This window comes from Mustela erminea, chromosome 7 (assembly GCF_009829155.1).
Source record: "Mustela erminea isolate mMusErm1 chromosome 7, mMusErm1.Pri, whole genome shotgun sequence".
Classification (NCBI taxonomy): domain Eukaryota; kingdom Metazoa; phylum Chordata; class Mammalia; order Carnivora; family Mustelidae; genus Mustela; species Mustela erminea.
The window spans coordinates 30,730,295-30,753,887 of NC_045620.1; the positions used below are offsets into that span (position 1 = coordinate 30,730,295).

Genomic DNA, 23,593 nt, shown 5'->3' on the forward strand with positions numbered 1-23,593 from the left:
ATTGTGGCTGCTGGGTGTGGGTGCCAGGCAGACACCACCACAGTCGGACGGGTAACACACTAGCCCTGCACTGAATGTCAGGGTCGGGGGGGAAGGCATCCCAGCCACTGTCCAGTTCAATCGCCTGGGCCCTGGGCAGATGTGAGTCCTGGTTCCAAAGAGGCTGGTGCAGGCAGGGCCAGAGAAACCAACTGTTACAAGAGCAGTGTTTGTAAACCTATCAGAAAGGTGGCTGATTCTTGGAAATCACACAGGACGCTTACTTTCCCAGGCCAGTGCAGGATGTTTATTTAACTATAAAGAGGACCGACCTAAATCACCATGATTTCTAACATTTTTCCACAGGTCAAGCCATGCCTGAGGACCTCAGAGTCCAACTTCCATCCCTATCAGCCTCCAGTTCCAGAGCTGCACTGCTGCCCTCCACCCTGGCGCCCTCACATCCTACTCCAGCGCTCTGCCATGTCCTGGAAGGTGGGAGGTTCTGGAGCAAGCAGCAGATGAATGAAGTTTCTACTGAAGGGAGAGGAAGACCTGGCAATGGAGAGAGGTGAGGGGGACAGGAGGTGGGGACGCCCACAAGGGCGCCTGCCTGACCCGCCGCCTCCACCGTGTGTGCATGCAGGAAACGACCAAACATGACTGAAAAAATAAAACACTGCATTGTTTTACTAATATGTTTCCTTTGGTTTACTAAATTAGCTATTCTGATACTTTAGGCTTTTTTCTAAATGTGAATTTTTTAAAAAATCAAATTTAAAATCCATTCTTCAGAAAAGCACAGATTTTTAAAAGGATTTAAAAAAATTTCACATATTTGAATCTCTAAATATTACTTCAACTGGGAAATAAAACACAAGTTGGAAAGCCTCTTTAATGTAATAAAACACGTTTCCTTTTGTGTTATTCATAGCATGGCTGTAACACCGCATCTTGGCATCTTTCATCCTAGGAAACTGATCTAGTTTTTATTTTTAAAAAGGGGGAGGGGATTATTTTTGGGAACAGGATATCCTTTCTCCCCACCAACCAAAACTATTTGAAACCAGACCTGATGGCTTTAAATTTTTCCGCTACACCAGTATTATAGAATCACTCCATCAGCTGTGAATCAAGCAGGTTTTCTCTGCCTGCGTTTGTCCCCAGTATGCAAGGCTGAGGTGGTCTCTGTGTGGGACAGTGTGTCTATCATTCTGTAAACATGTCTTTCTTACTCAAGTATTTTATTTCTAGTAAACAAAGACAATAATGCTAATGTACTTGTTTCTAAACAGTAATCCTAAGACGGCCAAACGTATGGGAAGCAGGAGAGACAGGCGCAATAGAGGAGTGCAGTGCTGAGGGTCAGTGTCACAGCAATGTCCGTTTACACCGACAGCAAACGAGCCTGTGTTACTCACACAAAGTGGCAGTGAATGGCAGCTGAGGACACCTGCAAGTGGAAGGGGACAGGGACCTGGGAAACCTTGTGCCTCTGATCAGAGGTTCAGAGCTCAGTCCATCACCTGCTTGGGGTGTGGTATAAGTCACCCACCACTCTCACATGTCCAATAACTAAGTGAGCTGTTTTCTACGTACTCACTTTGAAAGTAAAAATGAAGTACCCTAAATTAACTGTTTTCTACTCTTTTAATAAGAAGGTAGCATTATTCTTTCCCTCCTACACACACACACACACACACACACACGAGATTATTTCCTCTAGTATCCGTATCTACAATTAAAATGTCAGCAGCATCAGGGAGCCTGTGTGGCTCAATCGGTGAGGCTTCTGACTCTTGATTTTGGCTCGGGTCATGATCTCAGAGTCATGGGATCAAGCTCCAAGTCGGGCTCCAGGCTGGGCATGGAACCTGCTTGGGATTCTCTCTTTCGCTCCTTCTGCCCCTACCCCCCACGCCCCGGCTCACAGCACTTGCGCTCTCTAAAATAAAAAATTAAATAAATAAAAAGAACAGAGGTATCAATCAAGATTAGTGTTTCTCGGGGCGCCTGGGTGGCTCAGTGGTTTAAGCCGCTGCCTTCGGCTCGGGTCATGATCTCAGGGTCCTGGGATCGAGTCCCACATCGGGCTCTCTGCTCAGCAGGGGGCCTGCTTCCCTTCCTCTCTCTCTGTGATCTCTTCCCTTCCTCTCTCCTACTGTGATCTCTCTCTGTCAAATAAATAAATAAAATCTTAAAAAAAAAAAAAAAAAAGATTAGTGTTTCTCAGCCTTTTACCCAAACCCCTTTTAAAAGATTATTAAAGAGGGACGCCTGGGTGGCTCAGTTGGTTAAGCGGCTGCCTTCGGCTCAGGTCATGATCCCACCGTCCTGGGATCGAGTCCCACATCGGGCTCCTTGCTCGGCAGGGAGCCTGCTTCTCCCTCTGCCTCTGCCTGCCATTCTGTCTGCCTGTGCTCGCTCACTCTCCCTCTCTCTCTGACAAATAAATAAATAAAATCTTTAAAAAAAAAAAAAAAGATTATAAAAGAACATAAAAAACCTCCCAACTACTTTCAATATTCTCTGAAACTTCAAAATTAACTACCATGAAAAAGAAATCAACGGGAGTATTCTACAACACACACTAAGCCTCCAGAGCTTGTGGGTCTTAGATTAAGATACTCCAAAAGAGGGCGCCTGGGTGGCTCAGTGGGTTAAGCCGCTGCCTTCAGCTCAGGTTATGATCTCAGGGTCGTGGGATCGAGTCCCGCATCGGGCTCTCTGCTCAGCAGGGAGCATGCTTCCCTATCTCTCTCTCTCTGCCTGCCTCTCCATCTACTGCCTCTCCATCTACTTGTGATTTCTCTCTGTCAAATTAATAAATAAAATCTTTAAAAAAAAAAAAAAAAAAAGATACTCCAAAAGATATAGTTGCAACCCTGAAGTTGTCTGAGGCAACAAAGTCCCTTACCCTGTTTCCCCTGTTTCCTCAAATATGGCAGCCCCACGACACTCTTCAACAACCACTACTGCAGCCTCCTTCACTTGCACTCTCAGCTTCTTAGGGCAGCCTCTTCATTTCCTCAGCCCTCTCCAGAAGGCGCCTACGGATGCAGTGGCCAGAGTACCCTAGGAGTTCCAGGTCCACTCCCCTCCCCCGCCCCCGGCCCGCAGCACGACTGTTCTTTGAGAGGAGTCAGAGGGGCATCACCTCTCCCTGGCTCCAGCCCCCATGCCGAAGCACTTTGTGGGCTGATGTGCCTGTCGGTGGCCCACGAAGAAAACTCCAGTGCTCCTCCTCCTACACAGCCCGTGACAATGGTGATGGGGACAGCTGATGTTTGTGGGGCACAGATTCACACCAGTACTGGCACTCATCTACTTTAAGGTCCCCTGCCTGCCTCTCTGTTGATCTCTGGTTTAGGGAACAGAGTGGAGATGCAGAAGATAAGTGGAACATTTATTCACTGCCTACCCTGTACATGATCTGAGGCTGATACGCATGATCTCATTTACTTCTCAAACATCCCAGACGCAGACAAGGAGGCTGTGACTACCAGTAGTGACAGGCACAGCTCTGGCTGGAGTGCCACCAGTTCCCCCTCCATCCCCTCAAACTGCTACGACAGTAACTTCTAATAGGTCTGTGGCATTTCTGATCTTTGGTACAGCTCAGCACAGATAAATGGGTTCGGGTGGGGAAGACAGACATTCACAAAGAACATGAACAGCCAAGGAACACAGGAAAAAAAGTATCCTCCCTCATGAAAATTCAAAACTAGTATGCTTTGCAATAAGTTTTTTTTTTTTTTTTTTTTTTTTAAAGATTTTATTTATTTATTTGACAGACAGAGATTACAAGTAGGCAGAGAGGCAGGCAGAGAGAGGAGGAAGCAGGCTCTCCGCCGAGCAGAGAGCCCGATGTGGGGCTCGATCCCAGGACCCTGGGATCATGACCTGAGCCGAAGGCAGAGGCTTTAACCCACTGAGCCACCCAGGCGCCCCTGCAATAAGTTTAACATACATTAGGCTAACATCTACTCGCGCAAACACTTGAGAAACAACCCAAGACCCCAGTGAAAGTGCAAAAGTTAGATCCACAATTTGCCATATGTCACACTACAAACAACGTTTTTTTTTTTTTAATTTTTTAAAAAGATTTTATTTCTTTATTTGACAGACAGAGATCACAAGTAGGCAGAGAGGCAGGCAGAGAGAGAGAGGAGGAAGCAGGCTCCCTGCTGAGCAGAGAGCCCGATGCGGGGCTCGATCCCAGGACCCTGGGATCATGACCTGAGCCAAAGGCAGAGGCTTTTAACCCACTGAGCCACCCAGGTGTCCCACAAATGGCGTTTTCAATGGCATCAATATGCCAGGTTAAAACATGAAGCTAAAGGGCTTTATAAAGCAGTGTGTGTGTGCATCAGACTTTTATAAAAGAACTCTCAAATATTTACTTCAAATCTCTAGAAAGAAATACACAAAAGCAGCATACTGTTTTTCTGGCTGATGGGACTCTAAATGATTTGTTTTCCCCTCCTTATGTCGCTCCATAGTTTCTAAATTTTCCAGAGTGAACATATTTCTCTTGTAAGTAAAGAAGTTATACAAATAATGAAACAATGACAGAAAAGAAACCTATGTGCACTATAAGAAACAACAAGGAAAAGAAAACCACGATTTTCTCGCTACTCCCATTTTATTCCAACACCACGTCTGTACCATAAAGCCTGGGGGAAAACGTGGATGCTTTAGAACAGGTACAATTAAAGGGGGTGGGGGAAACAAACACCGGGTAATTGGTGCCATGCAACTGCCCAAGCCTGTCATCCTCCTCAAGTACTGCACCAAATCCTAACAGGAAAGGAGCCTTTTCTCCATCAGAATTACAGACTTAGATTACGGTAAAGAAATCCATCTGAAGTACCTTACCTCTAACTGTTCAAGTCAGGGATCCTGCCTACCTAGCTTAGGTAAACACAGGGCAGGAGTGAATTGAGAATTTAGAGGTAAGGGGTTCAGGAGGTATAAACACCTCCAAGAAAAAGATATCTGAATGCAAAAGGCACAGGAATGACAGACAGGGCTTGGAAAGGAACATGGCCAGGGGGCAGGGAGACCAAAGACCCCAGCTGACATGAGGATCCAAAGAACCCAGGGATGGCGCCAATGGTGGGAGGGCTTGATCGGGTGGGGAAGGGGAAGCCTGGGCAACTGCTTCTGTTGCACGCTCATCACATCTCGTAAAGCCTGGAGCACAAAGCAACCTTTAAACAAGAGCAGAATGGACAGGAGGTGTTTTAAGGCCCAGATTCTATGGATTTGGCCACATGCAAAAGTAAAAGACAATCAGCTAAAATGCTCGTCGACTTTGTAAACCTCCTCTAGGAAGTGACTGCACCAACTCTGTTATTTTATCATCATTTATACCACATTGTCTGTGTCCTAACTACTAGGTGGTAATTTTTTTTATTATGAACATCTCTCATTTAAAACTACCAAAGCTCTGGGGCGCCTGAGTGGCTCAGTCGGTTGAACGTCCAGCTCCTGATTTCAGCTGTGTTTGTGGGGTCCTGAGACTGGGCCCAGTGTTGGGCGTGGAGCCCACCTGCTTAAGAATCTCTCTCCCTCTCCTTCTGCATCACCCCCAACTCATGAGCACATTCTCTCATTCTCTCTCTCTCTCTCAAAAATGAGGTAAAGAAAGGAAGGAAAGGAAAAAAGAAAAACTACCAAACTCTATTTGAATTAAAAGCTGAAACACTAGGGGTGCCTGGATGGCTCAGTTGGTTAAGCGTCTGACTTCCACTGAGGTAGTGATCTCAGGGTCCTGGGATCGAGCCCCATGTGGAGCGCTGCATCCACGGAGAGTCCGCTTCTCTCTCCCCCTCTGCCCCTCCCCCATTCTCTCTCTCTCTCTCTCTTTCTCTCTCACGTGCGCATGCGTGCACTCTCAAATAATAAAAATTTTTTCTAAAAAGGCTGAAATACTAAATACTATCTGAAATTTCAAAACCAGAGCATAAAAAATTAGTTTTTAATAGGGCACTTGGCAGGCTCAGTCAATGGAATATACAACTCTTATTCTCAGGGTTGTGAGTTCGAGCCCCACTTGGGTATAGCTATTACTTAAAAATAAAAATCTTAAAAATTATTTAAAGATTTACTTTAGACAGAGATAGCACGAGCAAGGGAGAGGGACAGAGGGAGAGGGATAAGCAGACTTCCTGTTGAGTGGGGAGAGCCCCAGTAGAGGCTTGATCCCAGGACCCTGGGATCATGAGCTGAGCCAAAGGCAGACACTTAACCAACTGAGCCACCCACGTGCCCCTTTAAAATTAATTTTTAAGAACACAAATTCTAAAAAGAAAAAACAGAAAGAATCTCACACCATGCATCAAAATCATTTGTATCCCATCTTTCCAGTGTTTTTCCAGTGTTTTTACTTCAAAGCCTGTATCAGGATATCCCCTTTCCTAAAAAATATTTTCTAACTGATAGACTTCGAACAGAAAAGACTGATTATCTTAGCTATTCAGTTTTGACCTGTTGAGCGCATCCCTTCCCTTATCACGGCCACAACGCAGTAGATTCAAGCTCTTATCCTGCACAGAGAGGAGTGAAACCAACCCTCTGGGAAACTGCAGCAAACTTCATTCTCTTCATCCTCTAACCATTCTCAGAATCACACACTGTTGATCCCAAGATCTAATTATTCTTCAGGAAGAGAACATTTCCCTATTATTACCATCTAACTGAGACCTTGGTGTTAAGATCTAACAACTCGAAGCCTACTTAGGAATGCACTAAAGAGACCCCACAGCCCCTGGCATTAAAGTCACAAGAACAAGGGTGTTTTCCAGGCTTCCGTGCTGTTTTTTTAAAGAGAACTATTTGCACAAATCTTGTGCCTTCTTTTCACTGCTAAGGACGAGCCTGTTCAAATCTGCCATCACGGGGCCAGGGGCTTAGAGGAGTCACAGTTACATAACATGATTTCTTCACTCACCCACGTCTGCCCAGCTCCCTTCTCTTGAAGAAAAAGCAAGGGGAGGGAAGGAAGGAAAGAGGACGGGACAGGAAAGAACGGGCACCTGTCTCCTGGCAGCGGTTTCCACAGCACGGCTGAGCTGCTGCTCCCCGACCCAGTACACCCAGCTGCATTGGGGATCTCTTTCAGCCTGCTATATTGTGACCTCCTTTCTCATCTCACAATCTATCACCTTCTCCACTCAAGGTTTAAACTTCCCCCCCCTTCACCAATAGCTTGAAAAACAAGGACAATGTCTTTACCGACGCTGATAAAATCCCACAAATCAACGGCCAACAAGGAAGGCCCTCCATTTCTCTGGTTTGCTGGATTACAGAAGTGGTCAACGCTGGCACACGTATACAGGAAGAGAAAAATGCATTTGTAGTAACTACAGAAAGTGGGAGGAAGGAGACCCACCTATATTTTCTGATCCATTTCATAGCCTTCCAATTCAAAAATAGTTTTTCTCACTTAAATGCTTTACTGTATTTTCCACATTTCCTAATGTCAACAGGTATGACTTTTACAACCAGAGCTGGGGTTTTCATGTTTAAGTCTAATCATATGGAAGAATTTTCTAAAAGTTTCTCTCAAAGAGCTAAAATATTTCCAGGCTTAAGCTTGGTTATAATCAAGGTCGCCATACAATGTATTATCCAAACCAGGCCCCTCCAGGAGGACAGGGAAACTGGATGGACGTGTGTGCAGGAACAAGAGACCCGAACCAGGACCGCCCCAACAAACCCAAACGTCAAGAGAGCCTGCGTGTGACCTTCTTACAAGCCGCTTCCTACCTGGTGACTCAGAAGCGGTTTTCTGTGCTACAAGATGCCAACGCAATAGTGTTCAGCGTGGATTTCAGCTGGTCACGCCTGCAGTAACACAGCAGGACCTGCACCCTGGCTGACAGAAGACAAGAGGAGGCAACAGATTTCCCAGGTGCCAAGGGATCAGAATTTCCCTGATCGGAAATGGACACAAAGCATCACAAAAGAGCACTCTAACTCAACTCCATGTTTGATCAATACCTCATCTCCCCACACCAACTTTAAAAGAAACAAACAAAAGCCCTGGTGATCCATGTGCTTATTTCATACTTCATTCCCCCAACACACCCCCGGGTGCCCAACCCCAGTGCCTCCAACCCTGACCTCATAGCCCACACCCCCAACCCAACACTAAATCTGGTCCCAGGTCACATCGACCTCTTTGCTCCTCTCAGAGCCACTTGGGCCTCACCCACCTGGCTTTCCTCCTAGATACCCTCAAAGACCCCAATCCCCAGTTTCTCCACCCTGGCAGGTCTGCCAAACCCTGACCCAAATAGCTTCTCATGGCCTCATTACCCCACTGGGGTCTGGGGTACAGCTCTGCAACAACTCTCCCACAAACCATCAATCCACTCCGTCCGGCACAGGCCACGCCCTGGTAAATCCAGCAGCCCACCCTTACTTGCCGTCTACAAGGCTCACAATGCCTTTGTCACTGACTGTCCACACAGCTTTCTTGGTTTCCCTCCCGCCGCAGCAACTACTCCTTACCTACACCTTTGCTGACCCTCCTCCACCTCCACACCCTTCTAGGCCCTTGGACCTTCCCTTTCACCCCTAAGGACATTATCCTCCACATGCTAACATTCCATTCCCCAGCTTTAAATACCCTCTCCCTCTGCTCACACCCAGTAAGTAGCTCCGACCCACACTGCTTCCCCTAAGCACCACAGTCTCCAGCCCTGCTTTCTACCCAGTGTCCCGGGGGCCAGCTCCACACTCCTTTACTGCCCCCAGCTCCCCACCCCGGCCTGCTCACCCGTCTGCCTCTCCACACCTCAGTACCTGGCCACTTCTTCCTGAGGCTCAAGTGAGATACCGGAAGCTGTCCTGGCCTGCCCTCTCGTACTTCCATCCCCCTCCAGTCTTTGGGTACCCTGGTCAGCTCTGATCCGCGGCCCGACCACCTCTCACAACGCCCACGAGCCAGAACCCTGGCTGGAGCCACTGTCAGCTCAGCCGCCCTGTGGCACTCAACTCCTGACTGGTCTGCTCCCTGCTCGGCAGCCACAGAGAAACTTAAAACTAGACAGAGCAGGTCGCTCTGCTCAAAGCCCTCCAACAGCTTTTCCTCAGGGTCAGGAAAAGCCAAAATCCCTCCCAGGGCCACACGGCCTACATCTTCTCTATTGACCCCCTCCTGCCCTCTGTCCAGCCACACCACCTCCTCACGGTTCCTCAGACATTACGGCCACAGTGGCCTTCCCTCAGAGGGCATCTCCTCAGGGCAGCCTTTCCCGGCCAGCTGAACGTGCAACACTTCACCCCAGCAGCTTCTACTCCGCTTCCCGAGTTTATTGTTCCATTCATATTTACCTACACCTACACATCTGACCTATCTCTAGCATGCGCTGCCTGTCTCGTGACCAGCGTGGAAGCTCTGTGAGGTCAGGGATTTTCGTCTAAATCCCTCCTGTTTCCCAGAGCCTTAAACCTGTGGGAAGCTCTCTCCCTATTTTTAAGGGATAAATCAATTGATGGCCTGTGGGTCCTAAATGATCTTTATCTGACTTCACATTCTGCTCCTCGTGATCCCTCTTCTGTGATTTATTCTCTTCCCAGAATTTGTCACTGGCTGCCATTTGATGCTTCTGCTTCTTTGTCCATCTTCCACCTCCTCCCACTGTTGGAAGTCAAGGCCAAGAACGCAGGAACCACACAGGCCCCCAGCGAACATGGGCTGCAGGCAAAGAGTCCCTTTCCCGCCTGCCTTCCCAGACCACAAGCCATTCTCACCTGGGCTGCCAGAGCCCCCGTGATTCCTGTCTCCAGGCCCTTCCTCTCACAGCACCCATGGCAGGAATTCTCTACCCCGAAGATCAAGCAGCTCGGCTGCAAGCATTCATCCCCGGCTGCCCACCTCCGTTCTCTGTATTCTGACTGCACCAACCTCATGCCCAGAACAAGACACGGCCAGGCTGCTCCCTGACTATTTCCCTCCTCTTGAGCTGCTTCACTGAGATGTTTTTCAGGACTTTGAGGCCATCTCCCCTGAGATTCTCTTGACAGGCCAAGCCCACCCCCATAAACATGGCTGGGCAGGGGTCCTTCCAGGGTGCTCACGCAGCACCCCAGACTGAACTCAAACTCTGACACTTAGGGTTTGATTGCAGACTTGCCTTAGGGAACCTTCAAAACTTCAGCCAGCTGTGAACTTGGCACTGAAACGCCGACGTGCTGAAACCTGCTGTACTACAAGTGGGACTCTGCCAACACGAAGTTCAGGCTATTAACTTGGTGTCCCCTGCACAGCCCTCCGAGTTCAGATGACACAGAGCTCTCCACACCCAACTGCAGACCTTTTCCTGCAGTCCTTCCTGGCCTGTGTCCTTAGGGCAGGACAGTTCCTCAAGACTATTCACTGTTTTTCTGGTTCTAATTTCTCACCATGTGGCATTCACTTGTATTACACATTTCCTACTTGCCTTTAAAAGCACACAAATTTTCCTAACAAGATTCCCGTGGGATAAGGAGAGCTTTTATTATGTTTCTCTTACTTAATATCAACTCTGATCACATGATCTAACTTCTGTAAGAAGTTGCAAAGCTCCTGCTCGTACTGTGACCTATTCATTATTCCTTTACTAAATAAGGATTTACTCTTTTTCTCTTTAAAGTATTGTCATGCACCTTGGTTTTACTTTGTGTAAAGAAATTCTAATTCCTAGGGTGCCTAGGTAGCTCTGTGGGTTAAGCATCAAACTCTTGATTTTGGCCCAGGTTATGATCTCAGAGTCATGAGATCGAGTCCTGTGTCAGGCTCGGCGCTGGGCATGGGGCCTGCTTAAGATTTCCCCGCTCCGGCCGCCCTTGCTCACGCATGCATGTGCTCTCTAAAAAAACTGAAATATAAAGAAACTGATTCCCATTCCATGTGAGTTTCCAAAAAAAAAAAAAAATCAGCCCTTGCCACATCTGAGGAAATTCTTATCCAACATAATGCAAAACCACAGCAACAGAAGCAGGGAGACCTGTCCAGGTGGCAGAAGAGGGAAGAAAATCTCAGAAGAAACACTCAGAAGGGGATTTTACACCAAACAGAAAACAGAACAACTGGAGAATTATTTTAAAATAAGTACATTAGGGTCCTCGGTGATTTAAATGAAGAATCATTTTTAAACAACACAAACATATACACACAAGAAATTAACAACCAAAAACAGGCAGGAATGGAAACAGAAATCTCAGAAATAAAAACTACAAAACCTGAAACAAAAATTTAACATAAACACACGACTGTCCACAAGGAATTAGTAAACTGTAAAATAACACTAGGGAAACCAATCAGAAGTTAACACTAGCAAAAGACAGCCAAACCACGAGAAAGCAGTTAAAGAGAAACACAGACTAGAAAACTGTAGTGTGTAATTAACAGATGTTCACCCAATAGTTGAGAGCAAAATACAGTTATTTTCAGATATACAAAGACAAAGGTAGCGACCATTCACAGACCCTCAGTGTTTTTGTTTGGTTTGTTTAATGAAAAGTGATCAAAGAGGGAGGAAGAGGAAAACCAACAAAAGGGAATAAATATGAAAAAAGATAGATATGCTGTGGATTTAACTATCTGTAGAGTATCACAATTTGAAAATGAAAACAAGGGGCGCCTGGGTGGCTCAGTGGGTAAAAGCCTCTGCCTTCAGCTCATGTCATGATCTCAGAGTCCTGGGATCGAGCCCCACATAGGGCTCTCTGCTCCCTGGGGAGACTGCTTCCTCCTCTCTCTCTCTCTCTGCCTGCCTCTCTGCCTACTTGTGATCTCTGTCTGTCAAATAAATAAATAAAAATCTTAAAAAAAAAAAATAAATAAAATGAAAACAAGTCAACCTAAAACTCTCTGCCATAGTGACAGGGCAGGTGGGAGGGAAAGGCAAGCTCAAGTTCATGTCTCTCAAGTAGAGGGTGAGGGTGAACCGTGTGCTGAGCTCTCAGGCAGCAGGAGAGACAAATCAACACCCAGGCACAAATATTCCTTTTCATTTTTCAAAGACGATCTAATTTAAACTTGGAAAACCACCTTGCCTCTTCCTCTAGAAAACCTGTCAACCCTAAGCCTTCAACACAACAGAGAATCAGTTTTTCTTAACAGTTTAAATTTAAATTTTTAAATTTTAAACAGTTTAAATTTTAAATTTTAAACAGTTTAAATTTTAAATTTTTAAAAGTTTAAAAATTTCACTTTGTAGGAACAAAGAAAACAGTGACATTGGTTGTAAAATCAGGGACATCTCTCTGGGAATTAATAGGGTAAAAATCAAAATATGAATGCCAGTCAAGTCAATCAATGTACTTAAGGATACGTGTTCACATCCTTTTTACTGGGTAATGCCACAGTAAGGCCAATTCCAGGACCATGCTTTCAGGAATCCTAGAATGATGTTCTTGCCCTTAACCTCATGTCTAGTACTAAGAGAAAAACACTTGGAAGCAAGTTCTCACTAAAGAGCTTTTTCCTTTTTTGAACCAACACTTCAGGTAAAACTTTATACACATCAAATCATAATCCTACATCTGGAAAAGTATTAGCACTGAATTAATGAATGTGCGTAAGCAGCCTTCTCTAACTGGTAACACCTCTTCAGCTAAAACTGCATCTGGGATACTGCCGCCATGATACAAAGCAAGACTTCTGGCTTTGGTTGGTCATTCAGTCATTCTCTACCCTGCAAATGTGAGTGTGAAGCTGGGTCTTAGATTATTTCATTGGAACACATTTTGGGAGCCAGAATGCAGCTTTCAGCACCCTCCAGAACACAGTAAGCACTGGGCAGGGTGGTTTTAAGATTCACAGCCACACATGCTTCCTTCCCAGAGTTAATCCCATCAGGTGATTCCAACACACAGCACGGCCAAAGCCACAGTCACCCAAGAGGGTTCCCAAAGACCGTCTCACGTGCAAAGCCTTCAGTTTTTGAACGCCTTAACCTCCACTGAAAACAGGAGTATTACAGCTAATCCTATGTTGATTCAATATGGAAACAACTGGAGAGTGAGTCAAGGGGAGAGAGAGAAGGGAAGAGTTACCGGAAGAGTGAAGAAAGCAGGATGCTTCGCTTCATCTTCATATTTGCCTTCAGTTGAACTTCCAGCCTCCATGGATTTGGACGTAGTGTTCTTACCGATACCCATCATCAAGAAAAAATGAGCAGTTCAGCCTCTGGACTGCAGGGGCTGGAAGAGAAGGCTTGTGCAGGCAAGGCGCCCAGGGTCTGAGCTGGCTCTTCCGGTGCCTGGAGGGCCCGATGCTCAGGCAGAGAGGAGCTCCACAAGCGCCGCCATCTCTCAGCACCTAGAGAGAGAGAGAGGAAGCAGCCAAATCACCACAGGCGCGTCAAGGGCACAGGACACACATTTGCTGCGTGTCCTGGAGAGAAATATAGTGTATGTTACATCCAAACAGGAAAAAAAGCACATCACTTAATCACACTTTTCAAGTCCCCACCATCTTCAGGGAGCCCTGCAGATTCTGAACCACCCCCTTGAGAGGAGGACCATTGAACTGGGCCAGCAATAACCAAGTCCAAGGGTGAGAAGGCTACACTGGGATCTCTCTGACACATATGATGGTACAGCTCTCACAGCCCAGCACTCTCCAGCAGAAACCACTGCAGGGATGAAAATGCCCTGTCCAACCCAATTGTCTCTACCCACAGGGCTGTTGGAGAAACTAAAAACAAAACAAAACAAAACAAAAACAAAAACCAACCCCCCCTTTTTAAAAAGATTTTATTTATTCATTCAACAGAGATAACAAGCAGGCAGAGAGGTAGACAGAGAGAAGGGGGGAAGCAGGCTCCCCGTGAGCAGAGAGCCCGATGTGGGGTTCAATCCCAGGACCCTGGGATCATGACCCAAGCTAAAGGCTGAGACTTTAACCCACTGAGCCACCCAGGCACCCTAAGAAACTCAATTTTTACTTGTATCTAATTTTAATCAATTTGAATTTAAATATTCATATGTGACTAGGGTTGACCATACTAGACAGTGAGTGCAGTTATAGCTAATCCAGTATGACTGCATGGATATCCAAGTTCTGAATTCCCCTATAGGTGCCTAACTAAAGGCAAGGGGAGACACTCATAAGCATTTAAATAAAAAAAAAAAAGGAGATGAAACCAATCTAGGATTAAATGACCACACAACATTCTAGGAGGTAGGAACGCCTCAAGATGACCTTTAAATGGGCTAGAAGAATGCCATACAAAACACCAAGCCCACACATTCCTATCAATCAAATAAACAGCATAAACCTAAGGAAGAAATCAAGAAAAACAAAATAAAAAGGAAGGGAGGTAAAATGGCAAGAGATAAGGAAGGAAGGGGAAGGAGAGCATGATGGATCCGGAATGCTCAGAGAAACGTGGGTGGATGGGGAAAAGTGCAATGCTCTGGGCTAAGAGAAAAATCTAGGCAAAAGTCAAGTGTAAGAAATTACTGAAACAATTCTATGCAGCCAAGTTTCAGGGTAGAAGAAAAGTAAAAACTCAATTTCAAACAAAAGTATGACTTGGACAATAAAAGAGATCCACCCAAAAATTAACAAGCATTTGGGGAATTTCAGCTTCAAAAAATGAGAGGACACAAAGGATCCCTACAAGGGTTGGCACATGGTCAATAAAACATGCCTAAGTATGCCCCAAGTTTTATTTAAAAAAACACACATACACGAGCAGGTAGGGGTGAGAGGGGACAGAGCATTCATTAAAATGATGTCAGACTCCACGCCAGTGAATGTGCCACTGAAGGTGAATAACCCAGCCAAGCTGTCCGGCAACTCTGAAGACACACCAACGCCAAGTTTAGAAATACAAGGAGGAAATCTGTTCGAGGAACTCTGTTAGAGACTCTTTCATTCAACAATGACTGGATGAGCCAGGGGAGAAACTGAAATACAGACAAAAAAGAAAAGAGAAGGAATTATACAAAAATTTGGGAGTTCAGTGGGAAGAACACAAAAAGAAAAAATAAAAGAAACAGTTGCCAGAACATCATGCTGCCTCAAGTAGAAGAGAATCAAGCGCACACATCAAACTGGTTAGAGGGGCTCTTCTGATTAAATGTTTGCACACACACATCGCCTTATTGTATCCATGTCTGTTGAACGCAGGAGCCCTCAACCAGGAGTGGTGTTCCCTCCAGGGGACGTCTGGCAATGTCTGAAGACCCTCCCGGTCATCAGACCAGGGGAAAGCTACTAGTATCTAACAGGAAGAGGCCAGAAGTGCTGTGAAACATCCTACAGTGCCTGGAGCAGATTCCATAATAAAGAACTACCTGGCCCCAAATGTGAATAGTACCAAGGCTGAGAAACCCTGGTTTAAATACATCTCCCTCCTCCCCAAAATGACACCCCAGTGTGCCATCTGAATCCTAAGCACAGAACAAGGGATATGTGTTCCAGATTGGGAAGCAGGGACATGGATGTCACCAGATAGAGAAAACTCCCTAAAGGAGTAAGTCTGTGTGACTTACTGCAATTCTGTGACTTTTTAAAAATAGTTTTCCCGGGGTGCCTGGGTGGCTCAGTGGATTAAAGCCTCTGCCTTCGGCTCAGGTCATGATCCCAGGGTCCTGGGATCAAGCCCCACATCAGGCTCTCTGCTCAGCAGGGAGCCTGCTTCCTCCTCTCTCTCTGCCTGCCTCTTTCTGCCTACTTGTGATCTCTGTCAAATAAATAAGAATCTTAAAAAAAAATAAAAATAAAAATAAAAATAAAAATAAAATAGCTTTCCCTTTGCAATAATGGGGATGAGTGGGGCATTTCTGTTTTCTGCTGCTCATAGGGAATATGGGCACCCATTTTACTATGTAGTAAATACATAATACATAAAAGTGGGGATTTTCTGTCCTCGGAGGGGAAGTTATGGCTACTGCTTAGAAAACCCTAAAGGCTCTACCTGCAGCCCTAACAGAGATTTCACTCCGAATTAACCTTTTCTCGTGTTCTCACTTAAAGTGTTTTATGACAATTCAAAAACAACACAACACAAAGAACTCCTAGCAAAGGCAAAGTTTGCAGAGAGGCAGGAAAATGATAGAATGGGTAACAAAACCTTGGCAAACCCCAATCCCCTGAACAGAGCTCCCGAAGAGGACTAAGGACATAGAAGAGGCTCTTGAGACATAAAATTCTCATCCTGAAAGACTCTACTTGGCAGTGCCACCAGCAACAAATCAGTCCATCTCACCCACGTTCGGGAATGCTACTACAAAGCTGCAACAGTGGAGAATTTTTCAGATTTTTGGGAGGTGCTGACTCATGAGTTTTTCATGTTTTCTAGCAAGTACAGAGACTCTTGTGGTTTATCTCCTGCCCTCTGCCTCTAGTGTTTACAAATCTTTATTTTTGTAAGGCTATTAATCCTTTAATTCTGTTCTATTGATTCTAAATATCTTAACCCAGCTTTTTGTGTGTTCATGAATTTCGTGGATGATCTTCTAGAATTATTCTTATGTTTATAATCGAATCTATCCATCTTCTATACATCATGACTTCACTACTTCCACCCATCAGTTTCCCATGAGCTAAAACAACAGCAAAAAATAACACATACAGCAGGACTCTGAACATACCTGAAGTAGCCCAGACACACCTGTACCGTAACTGCCAGAAGCTTAGGTTTCCCTGAAGATGGGACAAGCAAAGAGGACAGTGAACCACTGAAAGGCTTTTTTACAAGACTACATGCTATAGTTATACGAAGCATCAAATGAGCCCTTGGCTCCACGTGCAGCCATGGCTATGGGACCAGCAGACCAAGCGGAGCTCTCAAACCCAAGCTAACCTTAGGGAAAAGGATAGAGTCTTTTAAGATTGATTTTATTTATTTATTTATTTATTTATGAGCGAGAATGAAAAAGAGCACAAGCAGGGGGAGCAGCAGGCAGAGGGAGGAGGAGAAGCAGGCCCCTTGCAGGACTCGATCCCAGAATCCCAGGATCATGACCTGAGCTGAAGGCAGACGCTTAATGACTGAGCCAACCAGGTGCTCCAGGATAGGGCTTTTTAATGTAGAATGTATTTACTCTCCTGGGTGAATTGCATCTTCATGCTCATTTCAGACCTGATCATCCCTACAGCAGCCAACCTTCCCCACTGCCCCCATGACCAGGAACAAAAGGGGACAATTCCACTGTGGCAAGACCACTTTCCATCAAGCAGTCTGTATTTCTTGTTTTTTTTTTTTTTTTTAAAGATTTTATTACTTATTTGACACAGAGAGAGCGTGAGCGAGCGAGCGCACAAGAAGCAGGGGGAGTAGCAGACAGAGGGAGAGGGAGAAGCAGACTCCCCACAGAGCAGGGGGAGCCAGATGTGTGACTCAATCCCAGGATCATGACCCGAGCAGAAGGCAGTCCTGTAACCAACTGAGTCGCCCTGGCGCCCCAAGCACTGTGTTTCTCCACTGAGTGTTTAACTGGCCCTCATGAGCTCTACTGGGACCTAGCCCTGGCCTTTGCGGTCTCTTACAGGGCAGAACTCTTTGGCACACCATGAAGACAGGGGGCCAAGTGCGTACAAGAGGGGATGTATCCAAGCAAAGCGCAAGGCAGTGATGTTCTCTCTGACAGAGGCTTCGGGGCAGAGGGCGCCAAGACTCGGAAGGAGGGGATACACTTTACTGGGTTAAGATACAGACGGGGAAAGAAGGGGAGGAGACAGGGAACACTGAGCACAAAATGTATCCTCGGAAGTCCCCACGTGACAGCATTCCACAGCCAAGTCCTGGAGCATTAGAAAGACAGCCTCAAGGCCAGAACCCACGCACCAACCTGAGATCAGAGTGCTTCGTCCACACAGGCTCAACTTGAGTGGGGGAAATGCCAAGGCCCAGACAGAGAAAAAAGATGTGGGTGGAATTTAGGGTCTGGTTTAGTGTTTGTTAAAAGAAAAGGCAAAATCTCCCAGGGAATCTTAAACTGGGGAAGGTCTGCATGCCCCCAGTCCGTCTGTCACCTCAGAATGACAGCAAGGCTGCAGGGTTACCGTGGCACCTACTGGGAAGCCTGGCCCCGCTGTGCTGTCATCTCCATCTCTCGAGTCCTCAGGTGCTGGGTCCTCCACCAGCTTCTCGGACTCCTGCATGAGCCCAACCTCCAAAACAAACTCCCTTTCCCTCATCCTCTGGCCGCCACGTCACTGTGGCACAGGGGAGCCACGAGGCCAGCTCTGCCCAGCTGGACCACCAGAGTGGTCAGGACGAGGGGCAACAGCTATCACCTGACCCCCAGCTCCCGGGGCCAGACTTGGCAGCTGTACTGAAGACTCCCCAGCCTTTGTGGGATAAATAAATGGTTTTAAAAATAATAATAAAGCTACCTGATACAATGTAACATTCATTCTTGCTTAATACTTCTCCTAAATTGGGTAAGGAAATCAAGAGCCAACATCAAGCCCATCTGTGACACACCAGATGCGCTGATGTCAGGGATAAGCCAGGGTGTCGACACCACTGCGGTGTTGCTTGGCTGACAGAGGAAGAGGAGGGAAGTATTTGAAAGGAAAAGACCAAATGAGAACCACAACCAAGAGATGAGAAAATCTGAGAGAACCTGCTGGTTGATTAGGAGTGTGTTTGTTTACTACCTTACAAACAAGGGCATTCAAAATAGCCCACATAACCTTAAAAAAATAAAAAGAAAAAGGACCCAAGGCTCTTTTAGGTTTGCTACTAAGGTAGTTTCCTACTCAGCTAGTAAACCTAAAGCATTCTCCTAACGCCAGCAGCAAGCATCTGGTTGTGTGCTGCCTTGCCTGGTTGTGCAGGGTCCCCAGCTGAGATCGGTTTTCACCTTTTTTCAGGGTGGTAAACAGCAGCAAGGAAGAACATGTGACAGGATTATCTGGGCCACAAAACCTGAGACACCTACAGAAAAGTTTACCCACCCGTTAAGATAAGAGGATGTATCTTACTTACTTACATCTTACTGTGTAAGATGACAATAACAGCATCACTTAGGTTTTATCAAAATTGGGCATGACCTTTATGAATAAAACAGGGCTACAAAACAGATTTAAATAACCAGAGAAATAGACCAGATCCCAGAATAAGAATGCTTCTATAAGTATGTACATTTTCTGATATTCATAATGCATATAAATTTTATAAAAATCAATTAATATCCCAAAAGGAGAGAAAGGGGGCTTGCTAAAATTCTTGTGGAAGGATAAGCAAAAATAGCCACAAATATCTGAAAAAAGAGTAAGAATGTGTTCTATCAGATAGGAACCCTAACATAAAGTTGTAATAAATAGAGTTCACAAAGGCAGAAAAAGAGACAAGAGGAACCCTAAAAACTGAGAAATGTAGAATATGGAAGCACTTTAAATCATAAGGTAAAGTATGGATTTTTCAATACAACATGCCAAAACAACCAGGGCAATACTAGGTAATAAAATCCAGAAAATGTTTAAGTCCTAAGGTTAGTGCAAAAGAGGGAGGGCCGGAGGGAGGAAGGACCACTAATGGTTACATAACATTATGGCAGAGGACTCCTTTTTTAGCATACCATGTCGTGATTAGGCAATATGAGATTTTTTTAGGTTTCTGTATGGAGAAAAAAAAAATCACAAAGTTAAAAAGCAAAATATGATCTACATAAGATCATGTGTTCGTATCTTTACTATTTGAAGAGCTCTTATAAATACACAGGAAATAAAAGTCCTTAATATAAAAATGGACAGAACAGGGGCACCTGGGTGGTTTAATCAGGTAAACATCTGCTCTCGGCTCAGGTCATGATCCCAGGGTCCTTGGATCTGAGTCCCCCATCAGGCTCCCTGCTCAGTGGGAAGCCTGCCTCTCCCTCTCCTGCTGCTCCTCTCCCTACTGCTTCCTTCTCTCTCTCTCTCTCTGGCAAATAAATAAATCTTTTTAAAAAATGGACAAAATATGAGCTTCTTATCTTCAATCCCCCTCAAATAAAAGCAGCAAAATAAATGTTCCATCCTTGTTTAAAATCAAATCAAAGTATACTGAAATGAGGTACCTTTTTATTAACCTATGTGGGTTATTTTTAAAGCCCTTATTGGTAAGGTAGTGAACAAATACACAAACTCACACTCCTAATGAAAAATAAATTTGCTAATGAGTAGAGAGTTGGGCTATATGTATCTGAAGATATATACTCATGTTTACTTCTAATATTTGTTAATTAGGACACAAAAACTTAGCTCCAAAATCATGCATGTTAGCAATATTAATAAAACCAAAAATTGGGGCACCTGGGTGGCTCAGTAGATTAAGCCTCTGCCTTTGGCTCAGGTCATGGTCTCAGGGTCCTGGGATCAAGACCCGCATCGGGCTCTCTGCTGGTCAGGGAGCCTGCTTCCCCCTCTCCCTCTGCCTGCCTTTCTGCCTACTTGTAAACTCTCTCTCTGTGTCAAATAAAAAAAAAAAAAAAAAAAAAATCCAAATATCAGGAAAAATCTAATATCCAACACTAGGGAATTGAATGACAAAATTATGGTATGTTCCTGCAAAGGAATACCATGTAGACATTAAAAAGATGACATAGAAATATCTACTGACATGGGAAGATGTTCACCCTATATTATGTAAGGAAAAAAAAAAGCAGTATGTACAACACTATGCTAAGTGAAGTAAGCCAGTCATGGAAGGACAAATACCGCATGATTGCATTTATAGGAGGTATCTAAAATAGTCAAACTCACAGAGGCAGAGAATATAATCGAGGTTGCCAGGGACTTGGGGGGGTGCCACTCAACATGTGTAAAGTTTATTATGCAAGGTAAATTCTAGGGATCTTCTGTAGAACACTGCACAGTCAACAAGACATTTAAAGGTTTGGAGGACAGATCTTAGGCTGAAAGTTCTTGTGCATTTTCTGATACATGACAATAATAATGAAACACAACAATAATAAAAGAAGGTACCAATTTTTAAAAAATCAGATAATAAATAAAAAGAATTAAAGGCGATTCATACAGGGATAAAAACAGATACAGAACTAACCTAACCACTGTGTGATATTAAGTGTGCACACACACACGCACACACCAAAGTGTTAACCAAAATGCTGATTAATGGATGGCAAAGGGCTTAAGTCTCCGTATTTTCTAAAGCTATTTACTGGACAGTGAAAGGCGTGCCCCCTTCTCCCTGAAGAGCCTGATGATGTCCACAGCAGCACTTGGTTCCACCCCTCTGCTGAGAATCAAATTGAGAGACATGGTCAGTTCCCCTCAACAAGGTCACACAAAGAAGTCTGGTCCCTTCCGTTGAGTGGTCAGGACACAGCCTTGGAGTGACAAGACACATGGAACAAAGTTCTTGGGTTTCGAGTTGTAAAATAACTTCTATTGTCAGAAGAGAAATGGAGAAAAGCAAAGGTTTTGTAAATTACGCTCAGCTGGGAAAGGGGGAGAACAGGCAACAAAAGAGGTGTACCAATAACCAAGGCTGCCCCCAAAGAAATCATCCTCAACTTTGATTTCATGTTGAAACCACCTAAGAATTTTAAATATACTACTGTTGGGTCCCCTGCTCACAGAACCTGACCAAGTAGGTCTACGGAGCCTGAGCATCTAGTTTACAAAACTTTCCTACAGCCAGGATTAAAAATCACCACCTTAAAGCAAGCAGGAAAATATTACAGTCTCATTAAAAAATATTTCTTTTTCAACCTCAAAATAAATCTAAGCCTGCCAGAGCAGAAAAACGGTAATTTGGCAAATGCTGCTATGAGCCAACAGGGAAGTAAAATATTTAAATTTTAATTGGAAGTTTAACAAACTTCCAATACCCCAGGGATTGAACCAGCTCTCCAGCCACCAATAATCATGAACAAATACAGAATAACAGCTTTGAATTAGCACTTCTTTGATCAGCTTTTCAGCCAGTGATCATTTCTTTTGCACTTAATTTTTTTCTTAATCTGACCATTTCTCTGCTGTCCAGGAATGGGTCAACTTCCTGCTGTGGCTTACCACGGCCACCTGACTTGGAAGTAGGACAGTACTACCCAAACAGAGAATTTAAAGGCTGAGCTGCTCCTGGAGTTTACTACCAACCAAGCCTTTTCGTGTTTCTTGGAAGCAAAACCAAACACTAAAAAAATGTGTCTTTCCATCAGCATCTGGCAGCTCCTAGTCCCAAGCACTCAACAGATGAAGTAACCACTAAGAATCCTCCCAAAGGGCTGACTCCCCCATGTGTACAATTCATCTTTATATTCCCAGCTCTTAGCACAGAATACTCAATAAGTATTAATGAAATATACATTTATCCCACATTGATGGCAATACTACAACAAAAACATACATGCACGGCAAATCCACCTTTTGACACAAAAATCTACAGTCTCCAAAATGATACATGAAGTATAAGAAAGAGTCAATAGTTCACATGCCTAAGACTCACTTGCAAAGATTCTTCAAAATGCAGGCTTCTTCTACACAAATACTTGCAGACAAGTTCTCAAAGCTGTTTTCATTATAACAGACCCAGAACTCAAGACATCAAAAGGTCCATCAACAAGTGAATGGATAAACAAGCTCCAGCAGGTCCCTACAAAAAGTACTCAGCAACAGAAAGGAAGCAACTGCTACCGTACAGAACAGGGAGAAAGTGCACAGATACCACACAGAGAGAAAGAAGCTGGACACAAGATACGCTGCCGGATTCCCTGACCTCCAGCGACAGGAAGCACGGGAGTGGACGGAGCGACTCCAAAGGCAGAGGAAAGAAAACAGAGAAATCGTCTACACTGTGACCATGGTTCCATCCATGTGTATCCGTTTACAGCATGTAAACTATACTTCAATAAAAATCAATTTTCGGGACGCCTGGGTGGCTCAGTTGGTTGGACGACTGCCTTCGGCTCAGGTCATGATCCCAGAGTCCCGGGATCGAGTCCCGCATCAGGCTCCCAGCTCCATGGGGAGTCTGCTTCGCTCTCTGACCTTCTCCTTGCTCATGCTCTCTCTCACTGTCTCTCTCTCAAATAAATAAATAAAATCTTTAAAAAAAAAAGAAAAGAAAAGAAAAGAAAAATCAATTTTCAAAGAAAAAAAAGAATTTAAAAATTTCCATAATCCCACCAACTTAAAAAATGTCCCCTCCTCCAGATTCTGATCCCATACACCTACACTGGGACTTGGGAATATTTTTTGACAAACGCACAAACGTTCTGATGCTAGAGGACCTCAGACCGCCCCCACCTTTGCACGGGCAACCAGGGGTGGGATAGTTTCTCTGCCTGCAGAAACCTATCCAAACAACTGAGTGTGACTAACAAGGAAAACTTTGGGATAAGGAAACTCTAAACCTCCACTTGCCAAGCTGTAGTTTGGTTCTTACCAAGGTACAAACAAGACCTTTCAAAGCTGGCCAGGTTCAATGATAAAGCACATTTCGAAAGCCAATCCGTGGCTCCCTCTCTGCTTAAATCCCATCATTAGAGGATTATAGCTCAACTGTGGCTGCTCCATTAAATTCTGTTAAATGCTAACATTTGACCTAAATGCTTTTAATCCAAGACCAAAAAAGATTATTGGAACACACAACCTCAATTTATATGTGCTCAACTCCCTTTAAATGAAAGGACTTGAATAGTTGCCCAA

General features: G+C 44.8%; 1 protein-coding gene across 7 annotated transcripts in view; it reads right to left on the reverse strand.

Annotated features, from left to right (window-relative positions):
- Positions 1-23,593, reverse strand: part of SLC23A2 (solute carrier family 23 member 2) — a 130,139-nt gene that overhangs the window by 58,652 nt on the left and 47,894 nt on the right. For all 7 annotated transcript variants that reach the window (XM_032351346.1, XM_032351345.1, XM_032351341.1 and 4 more), the window contains one exon: positions 13,033-13,297. In XM_032351346.1, coding sequence (XP_032207237.1) covers positions 13,033-13,140 — 108 coding nt within the window. In that variant the 5' untranslated portion in view covers positions 13,141-13,297. The remainder of the gene's footprint in view (positions 1-13,032; positions 13,298-23,593) is intronic.